The 17,611-nt window shown below is 36.7% G+C and overlaps 3 protein-coding genes across 4 annotated transcripts; 1 reads left to right on the top strand and 2 right to left on the bottom strand.

Annotated features, from left to right (window-relative positions):
- Positions 1–349: 349 nt before the first annotated feature.
- LOC147281226 (Pentatricopeptide repeat (PPR) superfamily protein) lies at positions 350–2,207 on the bottom strand. Its single transcript, XM_086246014.1, has one exon. It carries the CDS (start codon positions 2,169–2,171, stop codon positions 378–380), a length of 1,794 nt encoding a protein of 597 aa, XP_086102140.1. The 5' UTR covers positions 2,172–2,207; the 3' UTR covers positions 350–377.
- A 356-nt stretch (positions 2,208–2,563) lies between these two features.
- Positions 2,564–7,458, bottom strand: LOC147281225 (5'-3' exonuclease family protein). 2 transcript variants are annotated; one of them, XM_086246015.1, is made up of 18 exons: positions 7,320–7,458; positions 7,118–7,234; positions 6,965–7,023; positions 6,730–6,789; positions 6,562–6,615; positions 6,423–6,471; positions 6,280–6,327; positions 6,081–6,146; positions 5,922–5,972; positions 5,573–5,692; positions 5,416–5,500; positions 5,202–5,283; positions 4,602–4,716; positions 4,455–4,511; positions 4,306–4,352; positions 4,166–4,220; positions 3,483–3,692; positions 2,564–2,880 (listed from the first exon to the last, which is right to left on the bottom strand). In XM_086246015.1, exons 1-17 carry the CDS (start codon positions 7,329–7,331, stop codon positions 3,519–3,521), a joined length of 1,251 nt encoding a protein of 416 aa, XP_086102141.1. In that variant the 5' UTR covers positions 7,332–7,458; the 3' UTR covers positions 2,564–2,880; positions 3,483–3,518. The 2 variants fall into 2 exon arrangements, with proteins under 2 accessions (XP_086102141.1, XP_086102142.1); XM_086246016.1 differs by lacking the exon at positions 3,483–3,692.
- Positions 7,459–9,898: 2,440 nt separating this feature from the next.
- On the top strand, positions 9,899–12,704 carry LOC147281224 (protein NRT1/ PTR FAMILY 4.5-like). Its single transcript, XM_086247559.1, has 6 exons — positions 9,899–9,986; positions 10,088–10,175; positions 10,281–10,498; positions 10,600–11,016; positions 11,109–11,233; positions 11,547–12,704. The coding sequence occupies exons 1-6, from the start codon at positions 9,984–9,986 to the stop codon at positions 12,463–12,465; spliced, it is 1,770 nt and encodes a 589-aa protein (XP_086103685.1). The 5' UTR covers positions 9,899–9,983; the 3' UTR covers positions 12,466–12,704.
- The last annotated feature ends 4,907 nt before the right edge of the window (positions 12,705–17,611 follow it).

Below are 17,611 nucleotides of genomic sequence, written 5' to 3'. Positions count from 1 at the left end.
AGCTAATTAATTGAAAACTCATGATGAGGAGGATCATGTTACTTGTTGCGTTTGATTTTGCGAGTAATTCTGATTTTATTCATAAAAATGAATTTAATATTCAAGTCAATAACTAATTGTCATTCCTACTCTGATGGGTGATGAGTGTGACCCATAGACATTTGAAAACAGTTGGCCTTCCAACACCCAATACCAATAGGACTGGATGAGGATGAGGATTGGAACATAAGGAATCTTTTTGAGTAAACTGTTAAAAAATAAAGAGGCCATAGTGATGTGTTCTTGCAGACTGGAATTTGAACTTCCAAAGTCTACATTATAAGAGAAACCAATGTGGACATCTGCCTAATTGTGCTCATTTTATTTGAACCATTTAGTCACCAATAGTCTTTACATGAACATAATCCACCCTTGAAGTGATGAAACCGAGCTCGATCCCTAACGATTATTTCTCGATTAAATGCTTGGGAAACAAATTTTGTAAATGAATGGCAATCTTTGCAGACTCTCAGGTTCTTTACTATCCGTAAACATGTCCCTTCTGTGGTTCTTGCCAGGCCATAAGCAATTGCCAGTTTCTCACTGTGACATGAACTGGAAGTCTCCAAACACTCTGTGTCTGTAGAGGTAAATTCTGTCACTGTGACAAGAGACTTCTCTTCCACATAACCATGCAAAGCAGCTTGATGGACTACCACTCTCAATTTCTGATAAATTTCATTAGCATCTGGATGCGACTTGTCATCTACAACAAATTTGTGAACCTGATCACCAAGTTCAATCCAGCTCCAACCAGGAGTGGTCTTTACTCTCTGGGTTTTAATCAATTTTCTCATCCTTGCAACACCATCTGCATCTTTTGCTCTGAAATAAATCGTAGCAAGAAGTACGTAGTCCCCTGCATTTGATGAGCCTAGCTGGATTAGATTCCTCATGGCAATTTCTCCAATTCCCACATTCTTATGAATCTTGCAAGAGCCTAGCAGAGTCCGCCAAAGGACTGGATCATCGTGGGCACGCGATGTCCTAATAACTTCGAGCGCCTTTTCGAGCATCCCAGCTCGGCCAAACAGATCCACCAGGCACCCATAATGCTTAATTCCAGGCTTGATATTGAACTTGGAGCTCATGACATGGAAGTACTCAACACCCTTCTCTACTAAGCCTTGGTGACTGCATCCACACAACAAACCAAGAAATGTGATGGAATTTGGCTGGACTCCAGCCATCAACATCTGTCCAAAAAAAGAGATAGCTTCATCCCCACGACCGTGTACTCCATACCCAACAATCATGGAGTTCCAAGTAAAAACATCCCGCTTCCTCATCCTTTCAAAGACACAAAGAGCACCATCCAAGTTACCACATTTGGCATACATATCTATAAGCGCATTCCCAACATAAACATTTCCCAGCAACCCCTTCTCACGAGCTATTCTATGCATTTTAGCTCCTGTGTTCAACGCACCCAAGTGAGCACAAGACGAAAGCAAGCCAACAAGCGTAAACCCATCAAGATCCACATCTTCATTTCTCATAAGATTGTACATCCTCAAGGCCTCGTGATGAAGACCCGCTTGAGAGTAGCAAGAAATCATAGAATTCCAAGCAACCAAGTCTCTTTCAGGTATATCATCGAATACCCTCTGTGCATTCTCAATCGAACCATTCGCAGCATACGATCTTATAAGATTGGTGCAAACAACAACATCGCTCTCATACCCACATCGGACTACAAACCCATGAACCTCTTTGCACTTGTTCTGGGCCTTAACTCTCTCGCAAGCCTTGAGCACAAACGAGAAAGTGAAGGTGTCGGGACGAGAATCAGAAGCAGATGAGAGCATGTGATTGTAGTAAAAAATGGCGGGAAGAGGAGATGGGCTTTGGGAAAAGCCTCTGATGATGGAATTCCAGGCTTGGGTTTGTGGGTTTTGGATGTAATGATGGAAGAGAAGGCGAGCGTAGGCTAAGCAGCCTGAGAAGGAGACAGCACAGAAGTTGAGCAGTTTGTTTGAAATGGTGGGGTGGTGTTGAAGACCGTTGGTGATGATGTGGCCATGGATTTTTTTGAGCCTTTTGAGGCTGTTGCATCCTTGCAAGAGGACTAGAATGGCTTTGCTTTTTGATGTTTCGAACACATCGTGTGTTGAAGGCTGCGATGGTAGCATCTCATGGAACCGTCGTGGTGGGTGGTGGCGGGTTGTACTGTATTTCCTCTTTTTTTTTTGGTTTCCCATGTTGTTCGGTTTGAGCCTTCTGTAGTAGGGATTGGGCCTATGTTGTTCGGTTTGGGCCTTCTGTAGTTGGGATTGGGCCTCTCTTGGCCCTTCTGTAGTTGAGAGAGAGAGAGAGAGAGAGAGAGAGAGAGAAACGGTGGTGGAGACGACCCTGAGGTGGGATGGAAGGGGTGGGGGTACTAATTTCAGAGTTTTTTTTTTTGTTAATTAAGGACAAAATTGAAAGAAATGAAATCGGGGTGTGTAATGAGAAGTGTTCATTTAGAACTACTCAAGTTGTTATAAGCAAAGCATAGAAGAATAGTTCAGTTAAGTTGATAGACTAAAGGCATAAAATTCCATTTATAAATAATTCAAATTGAAATTTAAGCAGAAAGCAGAAGCCCAAAAGTCAAAACATTACATCAATCATCCAAAAATCAACCAAAATCTTTCAATCCTATCCTAACATATGAAAACGTAGGGATGAGTGCACCAAAACTGGGGTAATCTGAGGGAGCCTGTTCAACTGATCACAATGCAATTGGCACAACTCATCTATTTTGAGGTTATAATGCCAATTCTACTTTTTCTTTCTACCACCACCACCAGCCTTTGACTTTTTGTTAGCAGTTCCTTTAGCAGTGTTCTGCGGTGTTTCCTGCCACAAGAATAAACAAATATTGAATCTCCAGAAATAAACAATTTCAAGGATTCAGAACTTCAAAATGCAGGAACTAGATTCAAATAAAGAAAAACCTGATCTTAGAGTATTTCCAGCAGATATAGATATATAAATAAAAAAAGTAACAGAATTATAGAAGGACAAGAATATACAGTCCTATAAAAATTAAAATAATTAAAAAATACATGGCTGCATAGAATAGTTTAACATGGCACAAATGCTCGAATAGGATAGTTTTGCTGCATAGTTTATCATGAAAGCTTTGCAGCCTTCAACCTAACCTGCAGACAACCTTTTCTTAAAAGTCTATGGGTGCTGTGATGGACATGTCAAGTGCATTTGTGACAGAGAACCAGCAAAGGCAAAATAAAAAAGTGATAAATTCAGTGTGAAAGGGCTTCACAGGGAACTATTTAGGCTAATTGCTACAGCTTGAGTCCAAGAAGCTAGAACTTAAAAAACGTCAATTACAAGTTTTCATCCAGTTCCCCGTTTCTAGTTGTGGCAAAATATGATAGAAACAATCAATTTTTCATACGATACTCATAATATAAATTAAATGAAATAGGAATAATCACAGGTTCTCTCTGAAAGTTCCCCAAGGTTTTTGGGATTCATGTGCCGAAACAGACAACTCTGGATAATGGTGTGAAGTGCTTGGAGCCCGAATTGAGAATTGGCAGGCTTAGACTGCCAATGACATTGGGCGTGGATGAATTACAATCTTGCAGAGAGAACATCTTATGCTTGATTGCTTGTTTGGGAGACCTAATCACACATTTGCTTTCCTGTCATCCAATGTAGCAATAAATTATGACAACCTGTCCGGCCTTTTTCAAATTTTTCATGAGTTATGGAGGAAAAGGTGATCTGACAGAAACGGGTTTAAAATAAAAGGGAGGGGAGGGTAGGAATTAAAGCTTCAAAGCAACAAGCAGTGGTCAGACAGACGTTTCAAATTATTTACACTTTCAGCATAAGCATATTGCTTGCAGCCTTACAAGATGCAAGTTCATAGTAGTGATGAGTTGAGACCAAAAATGAACTCTTTAAGGACCAATAAAACACAGAGAAATGTGTAATGCAGATAAAAGGATATAAGCAACTAATGTAGGCCAAGACATGATAAAGAAAATTAACAATCTAACCCCAGAATACAGAACCAGCGTGAGAATGCAGAAGAGTGTTGTCTACCTCTAACCCCAGAATATAAGCATGGAGAAGAAAGAATGGAAGCTTAAAATGCTTAATGGAACCATACCTTCCGTTTAATGGGTACAGATGGGTTAGCAGTTGGCTTGAAAAATGATTCTAGTCTGTAATGATAAAATGAATAACCCATTAGAGCCCAATAAAGAAGGAATTCATGAATCCATATCTATTCGTGCCAGAATCACTTACCTGCCCTGTGATGACTTGTTCTTTGCTGCTTTAATTTTTTCAATTGCCTAACCAAAAGAGAAATCAAGATAAATAAAGCTTGCATGCTACTGAAAAAGAAGCAACATGAACTAAAAAAAAGCCTGTGATACTGATGAGTTGGAGCACACCTTTGTCACTCTGTCACTGTTGAATCCATTTTCATTGACCAGAAAAGAGATAAGTCCCTGTAAAAATGACAATACAATTTAAGTACCTTAACATGCAAGAGTCAAAACAAGATGATACATCATCGTAATTTTCAACTGGGCATTTACTTCTTCATCTGGGCCAGTCCATTTAATCTCAAGTTGCTCTTCATCAGTTAAAGCAACTGGTTCCTTAAAAAGCCGCCGAGCCTCTTGATATGGCCAATCCTCTGGTATATGGTACCTGAAGATCGAAAAAAAAATATATTACTACAAAACAAAACTGGTCAATATATGCACAAAGAAGCACATACCCATAACCAATACAAATTCATTCTTCATAAACTAGGAAGCCTCACTGAGTAGTGGTGATAATAAAGACTTGTAGACAGCATTGATGTGATAATACTCATTAAGGATGGCACTGAAATTTCAAGGATAGAACACCCAAGTGATCGGGTGGTAACATTAGGAATAATTTGATGTAATAATCCCATGTAATAACATGAGATAAGAATCAGTACTGAACATATTTTCACCATCACTTGAAATATTATATTACAATTATAGTAATCATTATTTGGTCATGAATTAAACTTTTAGATGGTTCCTAATTTTGAAAAGCCAGATTAATGAACCGAGTCCATTAAAATCATTATACACTGTCACACATATGAAACACAAGTGCAACCATTTAGAAATATAATTCAAGCTGAAAATAAGATAAACCTCTCTTTGTTTATGTTCTCCAGTATATTCTCTATGGAGCCATGTTGACGGATGAGCTTCAAAGCTGTCTGTCCTCCAATCCCTGTAGTGTAGATTTATAAGGTAACGAAAACTGGATGCATAGCTAAAATTTCAAGTCAACTACGTAAACAAGTTTCAATATCTTATATCACAGAAAGATCAGGTCAGAAACTGAATTTGAAGATCTATGTACCTCGAATGCTGTCACAATAATCGCATCCGGAAAGAATGCACAAGTCAATGAATTGATCCATAGTAAGATTTAGGCCCTCCAAAACCTAAACAAGATCATCACTAAAACACTGAATCATATATTAGGCAACCATGACAGCCTTTAAAGTTGTAAGCACCTTAGCAACTTCGAATTCCATGACTGGGATTTTTCTGGAGCTAGGATCCATCAAATGGCGAAGAAATCTAGGAGCTCCAAATGTTAGGGAATCCATGTCTTCAGAGGCCACAGCATAAACCTGTAATACATAAAAGTTTACTTATTAAAGTATATCACAATGGACATGTTCCAGTCATGGAAAGAAATGATGCCTATTATTAAAGAAGATTAGATGACATAAATACCCCATCTGGAATGAAGCCATTTTGAAAATGGGATCATCAACACATTTGATGTACAAATGAAAAACATAAAGTTATCCTTATAAGATTACTTAAACAACTTATAACAAGCTGAGAGATACTTGCCTTTCCTGCTTTGCAAAGTGCAGCACACTGTGCCTCTGCTTCTGAGGGAGCCTGTGAAAATCAATACACGCCAAGTATGAAAAACATTCATATCTGTGCACAAACTTAATTCACATCTGCAACAGCTTACTTAACAAGTTAAAATATCTTATGTCCCACCTCAACTACAGGCACACCCATGAGCCTTAAAAGTCTTCTGCAGTCTTCATTGTGCTGCTTTGTCACCTGTCAAGACAAGAAGCACATAACCTCAAACCTTCTATTTGTCATGTAACAGTTTTAACTTTTAAGTGCTGAAGTTCTGTCACAGTGATTATGATTGAAGATAGTACTAAAGAAGTACAAGCAAGTAAACCACCTTTACTGTCCGTTTACTGTATTTCTCAATGTCTTCCTTATTGCCAGTCTGCAATGAGTCAATGACAAGAAAAGATAGCTGTGAAATACATTTTCTGGTTTCTTAAAATTTCAAATCAAAAGTCAGAAATAATATAAACGTACTGCCACGGCCTCTGCCAAATCTTCAGTAGCATCTTCTCTCTTTGAGTAACTGCATAACAATTTTCAATATGACAAGCATTATAGGACAAATGCATTGATAAGTAGCCATGGTTAAGGAATTAGGCAATACGAAAGCTACCGCTTTGCCAGCTCTTGTTTTTTCAAATCTGGAGGCTTCCCATCAAAAACATAGCTGCAACCAAATTTTAACAAGAAACTTGTCATTCCAGCTTTTGGGTTGGATAGTTCAGTAAGAGGGACAGTCTGAATACTATAAAAACCAAAACTAAGGGTAAGAACAAATTACACTGGCTTAATTCCAGCTTCCAGAAGCCTAATCGTCCGTGAAAACATGCCTTGCAGATGACTACAATGAACCCAGAGAAATAAAACCCATGTCATTATTCGCAAAAGCAAAGGCTTTTAGCCAAAACTCTCCTAAGAAAATTATCAATCCAAACCATAATCAAACTTAATTTTGAGCCAAATCCCACTAAAATTGGCTTATGTCACTGAAAGCAAAGAACTTTAGTAAAGAGTACCTAGTAACTTCACCAGCCTCATTGGTGAGCATCTCAGTCCCACTTCTTCCCACAACAATCTACGCAATTTCACACAAACCCACATCAACAAAGCTTCTTTAAACAAAGCCATGTAGATAGACATATAGTATAAGGAAAAGGGGGAGTACATACAAGGAACTGGTAGATGCTCATGCTGGCATCGATGGCAATCTTGCGGCCAAAGTAGCTCTCGAATTTTTGCTCTTTCATACACTCTGGGGCATTGTCCGCCAACAGCTTCGTTAAACCCTAACACACCCATTTCCATAGACATTAAAACCGCTAACCAAAAAATCCAAGAATAAATTTAAAGAGTGGGTGCTGAAAATTATACCTTTATACCCATCAAATATGGCAATGAGGAAGAGAAAAAGACTGGATAAGATTAAAATGCAGAGAGAAAAGCGAAAGCTTTTGTTTAGAGGTTAGGGATGAAACTCCTTCCCGCCTACTCCAAATCCCAAAGTCCCAAGTGAAGTGCTTGTCATGCACACAAGACAATAACTCCGTCTCTAGTGTACACGTGTACCTCTCTATACTTACTTTTTTTTTTTTTTTGGGTCTTAATTAAGGTGGGCTTGGGCTTGCATTGGGTATTTACTTATATTTGGGCCCTCAAAATTGGGCCTCATGTGGATGGCTATAAGATCATGGGCTTTATTTTGGGCTTTCTAATCCATCTTAGAAACACAAGTGAGGTGGGGAGCATGTAATGTGACAACTTTGAAGTCTTTGGAAAGGCATTGAAGAAAGCAAAATGATGAAAATAGAATGGGAAGTGGGGGCAAGTCCTGCTTTAATTGACGAACAGAATATTGATGGACAATACATAGATAGTGTTGTGTGTGATAGGGAAGCATCAAGCATTAGCAATGTTAGTGACTGACTGCCTTTTGTTACTGCAAACCATTTGATGATGGTCCAAATCTTAAGGAGGCATACCAAGTTCAAAGGTGCCCACCAAATAAAGGTTCCTTGTTTGGAGGCTAATATTTAATCTTGAATCATTAAAGTTGGAAGTGACACCAATTAATTGAACCCTTTTTTGTGTTCTAATTGATTGAACTTCACCTCATCCATGCTGCATTTTGATATAAAAAAAAAATTAAAGAATGAAAAAGGTAGTTCCTTCGTTAGGTGAAACAGAGAGAACTTAACAATGCTTGAGGGAAATGTACATGAGAATTTCAAGCTCAAAGTTCCTTGCTGACGCTGCCTCTTTTTTTTCCTTATCAATCCACAATTATATGGAACCCGGCCAATGAACTTTATCAATTTCTCCTAAAGCCTCTTTAACTGCTTTTTCAAATGGCATTTTCATTTTGGTTGGCACCAAATTATTAAGCATATATTATTAGTTTATGATGTTGAGAAACAAGTGTGAAATGAAATGGTTGTCCAATATGAAAAGGTGAACATATAATTGTTGGATTAATAATATAATATATAAATGGACCCAAGACCTAAAGGCTTAAGCTTTTGGGTCAAGTTGAGTTCTACATTTTATGTTAAGGCCCATTTGGTTGTTTCCTTCCATCTCTTCAAATTCTAACAAAGTTCAGAAATTGAGAATTAAAGATAGTATTCATGTGTTTGGATACTTCTTTCTATTTAATATAACTAAGAAATCAGCTTCTAAATTAACTAGCAATATAACAGAAACACTTGAAAAAGGACCAGTGATGATACCAATTTGAACCTTGCTTCATCCGCCACAACAAGATGTGAAATTACCGAAGCACCAAAGTTCAGACTCTTATCCTAAAATGATTAACTCAAGAATAATATTGCATAGTTATCATCAGCTGATTTGAAACTACAAGACTTAGAAAAAGGAAAATTTTCAAGTGGGTCTACTGAATTTCATGTGCATGATAGTGAGATATGACACCAACCTAATTAAGTTCCAGAAAACATAAAATATCCTTTTGAGCTGTATTTTCAACTCAAAAAGTATATGGATAACTGAGATGAGGGTTCATGTGCTCCCTTCCCTTTTGAATTTGCAACTGGGGAGATGTTTCAACTTGGCCCCAGGGTTTCCTTTACATGGTTGCCCTGAGAGAATAGACTTGTTAAACAATTAGTGCTGTAAGTATGGGCAAAAGGTGTAACAGATACTAATTTATATTAGCAGACAAGGCAAGGAACTGCATAAAATGGGTTTTACAATGCCTAGCTGAGATGGTAGAAAAATATTATTAATAAAAATGACAGCAACATTCAAACTCTGACCAATTACCAATCATGATCATGCAAAAGCACCATCAAGTTATTATAATGAAATGTTCAATGCATTTCTGAAAGATATTTTAGGTTCTCATCTGCTAGATATTTGCTTAGTTTATTTAGATCTTCTGTATTAGGATTCATTTTATTTATCGGCAACTCACATCTCCTAGATTAGCATCAGGTCAGCAATCAAATATAGAGAATGGTTGAGATCAAACATTGAATGGATTGTGTACTTATGTTTGCAGTATTACAATGTGCCTTGATAAGAAAATACAATGATATGCATCCACGAAGTATTAATTTGACAGAACAGTGATTTGGCATGAATGTCAATGATTGCTTATTAAATTTATATATATTAATAATGACCATACAGAGAGTCCAAAACTATCAAAACCTAGACATTTAAGCTTACCTAATCAAGCATGACATGTTGCAGCTAGAAGTGAAATGGACAAAAATTCACCAAAAGAAGTTAATAACCAAAAGAAAAGGATAAAACTTATTCCAAGTTGTATTCCTCCAATTCCTTGAGGGACACACTATGATGGAGAGAGACAGGGACAGAGAGAGACAGAGACAGAGACATAGAGAGAGAGAGAGAGAGAGAAAAAAAAAAAAAAAAAAAAACAAAGTTGAGAACAATATGGCGTTCAATCTAATGCCATGACCGTTAAATACTAGGCCTCTTCTAGGCTATATCTTCAAGGCCTCTTGTACCCTTTATCCCAAACTTATTCTATCAAAAAATCAAGTATCTACCATGGTAAGTCAGGCCACCCAAATCATCCTCTGTGTGTTTGTGTATTTGTCTCTGTGTGTTACTATTGTTAATGTGCATGTTTCATATCATGTTTGTTCACACAGGGAGAAGAGAAGGCCAAGGCAAGCTACAACTCCCTCACCCCATGGGAGAAAAGGAAAGGTGGATTCACTGCTACCAGCTTCATTTTTGGTAAGCAACCAACCATTAACCGTCTTCCATCAAATTGTTATATTCTTGCTGGTGTTTACATATTTAGATTCACATGTTTCTTACATTTTCTTCTTCTTTATGCAGTATTGCTGGCATTGGACAACATGGGTTTTGTTGCAAACATGGTGAGCATGGTCCTCTACTTTCTGGGAGTGATGCATTTTGATCTGGCCCACTCTGCCAACACTCTTACAAACTTGATGGGAACAACTTTCATGCTCTCCCTTGTTGGCGGCTTCATTTCGGATACTTACTTAAGCAGACTGACCACAAGTCTGATTTTTGGTGCACTTGAAATACTGGTAACAAAAAATTCATATTACTAATACTTTAAAAAGAATACCAATTAGTTATTCTATTCTGCCTATGAAACCATTTTTAATCAATTTTCTTGCACCTGTAGGCTTTGGTGCTGATCACAATTCAAGCTTATTCAAAAGATTTGCACCCACCAGCTTGTGGCAAGTCAACCTGTGTGAAAGGTGGTATAGCATTTATGCTGTATGCATCATTGTATATGTTAGCATTGGGTGCAGGTGGTGTGAGGGGTGCTCTCCCAGCACTTGGTGCTGACCAATTTAGTGAGAAAGATGAACAAAAGTCACTTGCAAGGTTTTTTAATTGGCTTATGCTGAGTTCTACACTCGGAGCAATTGTAGGAGTCACAGGCATTGTATATGTTAGCACCAATGTAGCTTGGTATTGGGGTTTCTTTATATCAACAATAGCAACCTTTTTGGGGTTTGGTGTTCTTGCTATTGGTAAGCCTTTCTACCGCCTCCGAGTCCCCGGAGAAAGTCCCATCATAAGGATCACTCAGGTCTCTCTCTCTCTCTCTCTCTCTCTCTCTCTCTCTCTCATGCCTATAATGTCTCACAGGATAACATTTTTCTTGGCCAATTGATTTGACAGGTTATAGTTGTGGCAATCAAAAACAGACGTTTAGCACTGCCAGGGAGCCCTGCTGAACTGTATGAGATCAGTGAGAAAGGTTCAAGTTATGCTGTAGAAAAAATTGCACACACCGATCAATTCAGGTGACATTATATCCATTAATTAATTAGTTCGCGATTTCACCAATAATGCCCAATAAACTCAAGCATGCATGTCAAACATAATCAAACAAGATTCACCAAACAGCATGCCCCATCTTGGCATGTCAAGATTCTCCAAGTTTGACAAACAACAAGAAAGAGACATAAAATTTAGAAACATGCAACTTGGTAATACAAAGAGAAGTTTACAGTGGGAAATTTGTTGGACCATAGCTTATAGTGGTCAACAGAAATAAATGATTAGGTAATTATAGTGTCTTTGGTTATGACACATTACTGCCTATTATTGAACCAGGTTCCTAGACAAAGCTGCCATACTTGGCAAAGACTCCAAGCCCCAACCATGGATGGTCTGCACAGTAACACAAGTTGAAGAAGTCAAGATCCTAACAAGAATGTTGCCCATTTTATTCAGTACCATCATAATGAACACTTGTTTAGCACAACTCCAAACATTCTCAGTCCAACAAGGCAATGCCATGGACCGCAATTTGGGATCTTTTGAGGTTCCGGCGCCATCAATTCCTGTAATCCCCCTGGTTTTTATGTCCATTCTCATCCCCCTATACGAGTTCATCTTTGTTCCTTTCGCCAGAAAGATCACCAACCATCCAGCAGGCATCACACAGCTTCAACGCGTCGGGGTTGGACTAGTACTCTCTGCCATTTCAATGGCTGTAGCTGGCATGGTAGAGGTGAAAAGAAGGAACCAAGCCAACAGGGACCCATCAAACCCCATTAGTCTCTTTTGGCTCTCCTTTCAGTATGCAATCTTTGGCATTGCAGACATGTTCACTCTAGTAGGACTGCTTGAATTCTTCTACAAGGAAGCACCTGCAGGAATGAAATCACTGTCTACTTCATTCACATGGCTATCACTGGCTTTTGGTTACTTCTTGAGCTCAGTCATTGTGGATGTCATCAATGGTGTGACCAGAAGAATTGCTCCAAGCAAGCAGGGATGGTTGCATGGACTGGACCTTAACAAAAACAATGTGAACCTCTTTTACTGGTTCTTGGCCATCCTCAGCTGCCTCAACTTTGTGAACTATGTTTATTGGGCCTCACGGTACAAGTACAAATCAGATGAGCCTGATTCTAAGCTGCAACTGAAGGCTTTGAATGCAACACCTCTGGTACCTCTGATAAATAATGGCCAAAGCACTGAAGAAAGTGAACGCAAGACTAAGGAAGCCCCCCCAAGAGGACAATAAAGAAAAGACAAGAAGTTTATGAATCCCAGAAAAAGGCATATATTAGTTCCAAGGGGAAGAAGCTCACTAAAGAAAAATGTGCTGAGGATTAAACCCGTGAGGCTATTGGGCTTGAAAATAATGTTGAACAATTACAGATAATGTATCATTCAGTCTCTCTTTATCTTTTTTTTGTGTGTTTGTAAAATAGTTTTGGCTTTGGAACAGGCTGTTTATCTTATTTTTGTGTGTTTGTAAAATAGTTTTGGCTTTGGAACAGGTTGTTTGAGGATGTGTGTGTCCTATCTCGGCATACTTTGAGTAGAGAATAAATTATGGTTGTGTAATTGAGGAGGGCCTGATTGGATTTTATCATCTTCCAGGATGAAAGTGTATTCTACTGTTTGATGTAAATTTTACTACATTTTCATCACATAAGAAAATAATGTTCATGTATCAAACTGTCATACTTCACATCTTCACATAATTAATTATTTTAATTGATAGTCCATTAACTTAACCTATTAAATTGCAAGAATGTTCTAAAACTAACTAGTTAGTAAGTTAATACAAAGCTAACAACCATGTTGGGCCCACCGCACAATATAATCTCAAAATCCGAACCGTCCATTTTTTAGGCCCTACTTCAAAGATCATCCCTGTAAAAAATCTCCAATCATTTAATCATTTGATTATAACAACAACTATTTATATGTTTTTATCGAAAACTGATCATCTATTTATTTGATCTCAATTAGATGACTAAACGATTTCCGATTTAGTTGATTTTTTGTAATGATGATCTTTGAAGTATGACCTAAATAATTAACGATTCGGATTATGAGATTAATTATGTGGTGATCCCAAAAGCATGGTTAGTTTCATATTAACTTGCTAACTAGTTAGTTTTAGAGCATTCCTCATCAAATTGTCTCACAAAGAATATGTATCTACTAAAACATGTTATGCAATTATAATTGGATTAGCAATACCCTTTGTTGTTTTAGGCTTCTATGGATGTCAAACCATGGCTGCTTATGTGAAAATGTATTTGAAAATTCATTGAAAAAAATTAAAATTAAAAGAAAAAATAGCATCTAAGAGTCTAATAGCCAATCCACTGAACTTGTCCAGTGAGGCTAAGAAATGGTATAGTAGAAAGTTGGGCCGAGTTGGTACACTAAAGCCCAAAAAACGCAATGTCTTCATCTCTCAGGCCGAAATGATTTTCAACCTTCATAAGTAAAATACCCAAAACATGAGGTCCAACAATAACGTTAGAAACCATTTTGTATCTCAATCTATTAATCTCAATTCATGTGGCATATGACATGTCAATTTTTTACTTGTTGTAAATAATAAGATATAGAGTAAGCCAATAAATAAATAAATGACAAATTTACATTAACTGAAATTTATAAAATTGAAATATAAGATAGTGCATGTAGGATGTAGCACTAATCAAGGCCCAAACATGAATTTTTTTAATTTTCATCTTTCTGTTTTATATATTTTCTTTCTTTTTTTCAAAATATTTCTCCCTTATTTATCAGCCACACGTCAGCACGAAAAGGCACATGGGATGAACATCAAGTCCCAAGCTACAAGTAAAGTGGTGCACTGGTGCTTTCAATTAAGCTTTTTCTATTTTTCTTTGTAGGGCCTTGGTCATAACTCATAAATCATAATGGAGCTTTTTGATAGAGAAATACTAGGACTAGGACAAGCCCATTTTCTAAGTCCTACTCCTACAAAATACATTAAAAGAGAATATAATCTCTAAGCATCTCATTTTTGCATAATATTATTTAATACGCAAAGAGATAAAATTAGTGTACATTTTCTTTTTTGAGTAAAAAATTAGTGTACATTTGAATAGAAAAAAAAAACTTTTTTGTTACAAATTTATATACTTTATGTGTTTATTTAGCTCTTTCATCACATAATCTAGCATGGACAAAAATACACAAAAGTATACACTAGTAACATTAATAAAACTTTACTCATAGCTAGCGTGCAATGTTGGAATAATGAAAATACAACTGGGTATATATATACATGTCTGTGCTTTGCCCACTAAAAAGCAAATAGAAGAAAATAAGAAAACAATGGCACTACTATATATCTAACAGTGCTATATGTAAGCCCAATTGATAATGACAATTTTTTTTTTGGTCAAAGACAAAGACAATTTTGTTGTTTGTGGCCATGATACCAGTTGTGTGGTTAGCAAGACTTTCCCAAATTAATGAGAACCCAGATTTGGTGCTAGCTTGAATGCTTGATGGAGCTTGTAGCTAGGTAGTGCGTGACAGAACTTGGTGGGCTGTGCCATCAGGCTCAAAAGATGCATGTGATTATGGGACCAAGAGCTCACATGCATGCATGCACCTCTCTCCCTTTTTATTAATACCATGGTTTTTATAAACTGGACTCATCATAAATTATTGTGTCTCCTACACGTGATCACAAATTTACATTACACTTATTATGGTTTACAATTTCAATTTGCCAAAAATCCCTGCCTTTCTTTAATATGCATATATATGAAAGGAATCATTTTATTATCAGTACTGTTTATATATGCAGATGCATACATATATGAATAGAAAATTAATCACCTCAGAGATCTATAATCTGAAAGCATTAAGTCAACTTGTAACTTAGGTACCTTATGATATAAAAAGTAGCCACCTTTAATTTTGATGCAATTGCATCAATCATGGATTTAATAGTAATTAATGTTATATGGCTTCTTTTGTTTTAATGTAATTTGCATCAGTCATAGTTTTCTAGCTAGTTAACACCTCTATACTTGGCGTGATTTTTCAATATAAATTAACATGGGATTTTTGCTTTCTTTTTTAAGCATAAACATGGGTTTATATATTATGCTTAATTTGGGCTGTGGATGTTGATATCTTTAAAACTAATTTGTACAGATTTAAGACTAATTAAGCTTTCTACCATGAACGGGTTAAGCTTTGATGAGTAGTACTAAATTACTAATTGATAGATAGGGACATGCATGGAATATTATAGTAGTAAGGAAATTTGTTTACATGTAAAACCGCATGCTGAGAATATTATTTATTTTTTAATAGAGCATGTAGAGATTAAAGTATTTAAATTAAGTTTTACATCACAATATATAAAATTTTTAATGAGGTGCCACAGTTCCACCTTTTCATGACTTGAGGTGCCACACACAAGTCCTCACTCCCTTGAAAATCCGTAAGATGAGCAATGAAACATGTCAACAAAAGTAAACACCAGCACAGACATATATAGGCCAAGTACTCAAGTGTATGAATGTATGTGTTACGTGGTGTAGGTTACCAACATATATAATTATGTATAAGACTTAGTTGCGTAAACGCAAAGGTTGGTTTGTGGACCTAATTTAGAGACTGCGTAGAAGCATTAATTTAATTAACTAATGTCATAACTAACACTAAATTTAATTGTGTCGTTGTTGGAAGCATTGAAAAGCATATGCATGTTGAAGTCTACAGCTCACAAGTTTGGTACCGTCATGGCATGGATCTGATTGTGAAAGGTCTTAATTTGTTCATTTTCGAACATTCCAAGCTAATCGATCGATCTATTACATTTTGATAAAGCTAGCAGCCTTATACAAAACAATCATAGATTATAAAACCAAAACCATGCACCCTGCCCTGCAGTCACACTCCATTCAATCTTCTCTCACTTCAACCATAATTGTCGGTAGCCTTACTCGAGTTAACTCTCCAAAATAATTCACTACTCTTTTTCAGTTGATTTATTTGTAAATGACCTTATAATAAACTAAGAGTTTGTCAAAAAAAAAATACAATTAATTAATATGCAATGATAAGTTGAGTATAATGGAGTTGTGGCAGATCTATGATTATTTTTTTTTTAAAAATAATGTGTATCTTTAAGCATGTCAATTGCTGTTGTCTGAACCTTTTTGAGGTATTTCAACAAATATCTTATTTTTTGAGATTGTTTAGAAGGGAAAATAAATGTAAGAGACTTTCACAAGTCACAGCCCACAATACTTACATTTGTTGTCACGCATTTGAGCAAAAGTTATTATCTCACCCTTAAGAAAAATAACAAGGTAATAAAAAGTTATTGGGTCATTAATAAGTGAAAAAAATATTGAGTGAAGGCGATTGTCTTCACTTGCCCAATTTAAGTTCTTCATCGTAATAAAATAAATAAAAAATTCAGTAAAATTTATCACGTACATCTAAGATTCGAACTTTTGAAGTACAGCTCTACTACCAATCAATTGAAAGAGGGGAAAAACAGAAAACTAAAAAGTGTTTTTTTTTTTTTTTTTTTTCTAGAAAAGTAGTTTTATTTATGGAAGGAAGGAAACTAATAAGTTGACGCCAGAATTATGGATTAATTATGTACTGTTTGTTTCCATTAATTCATTGGACAAAGTCAAAACAGAAATTCAGCAAAACACACTGCTCAAAATCTGAACAGATTTCCATTAACTACCATGATTCATGTTATTTCAAGAGCAAAAGATGAGGTAAAACTATGACCAGAGTACTTCACTGCTTTTATTTAGATTTGACAGTAAAAATCAATAAAGAATGTGCTTAATTTTCTGATGTGGGTCATGTGGTCCACTTTAATCTGAGTCTATTCTGTAAACCACATATCAAAGTGGGCAAGTAATGCAATCATAGCCAAGCCCATATTCCATGGTATATGATTGTTTGGTGCAGAAACACACAAACAGCTGTATGCATCTCAAGGCAGACAAGCATAGGGGCTGCAGTTCCACCCAAGGACCCAAGGTCATAAACTACACCTCACAAAACAATAAACGTAGGCAAAACCCATTAAACATTTAAACCCCACATTTAAAGTCTTCGGACTCCTCACAATTTCACTATCACCACCCTCCTCTGCTCTCTCTAGACAAAGTTTGAGAAACCAACCACTTCTCTTCCCTCCCAAATGTGGACCCCACTTTTGTTCATGTAATGGTCACAGCATGTTTTGCTCCTCTCTCAAATCAACGGTCAAGATCGTCTGTGATATTGCTCTCCCCATTTATCTCTGTAGTTTTAGTTCTGCCCACCTAATATTTCGTAATTCAGATTCCAAACGTGCCTCCTGTGTAATAAAACCTTAAAAAGGCTCGCAAAGACTGTTG

This window comes from Dryas octopetala, chromosome 6 (assembly GCF_963921425.1).
Source record: "Dryas octopetala chromosome 6, drDryOcto1.1, whole genome shotgun sequence".
In the NCBI taxonomy this organism is placed as follows: domain Eukaryota; kingdom Viridiplantae; phylum Streptophyta; class Magnoliopsida; order Rosales; family Rosaceae; genus Dryas; species Dryas octopetala.
This window is presented reverse-complemented; position numbering and strand designations above follow the sequence as displayed.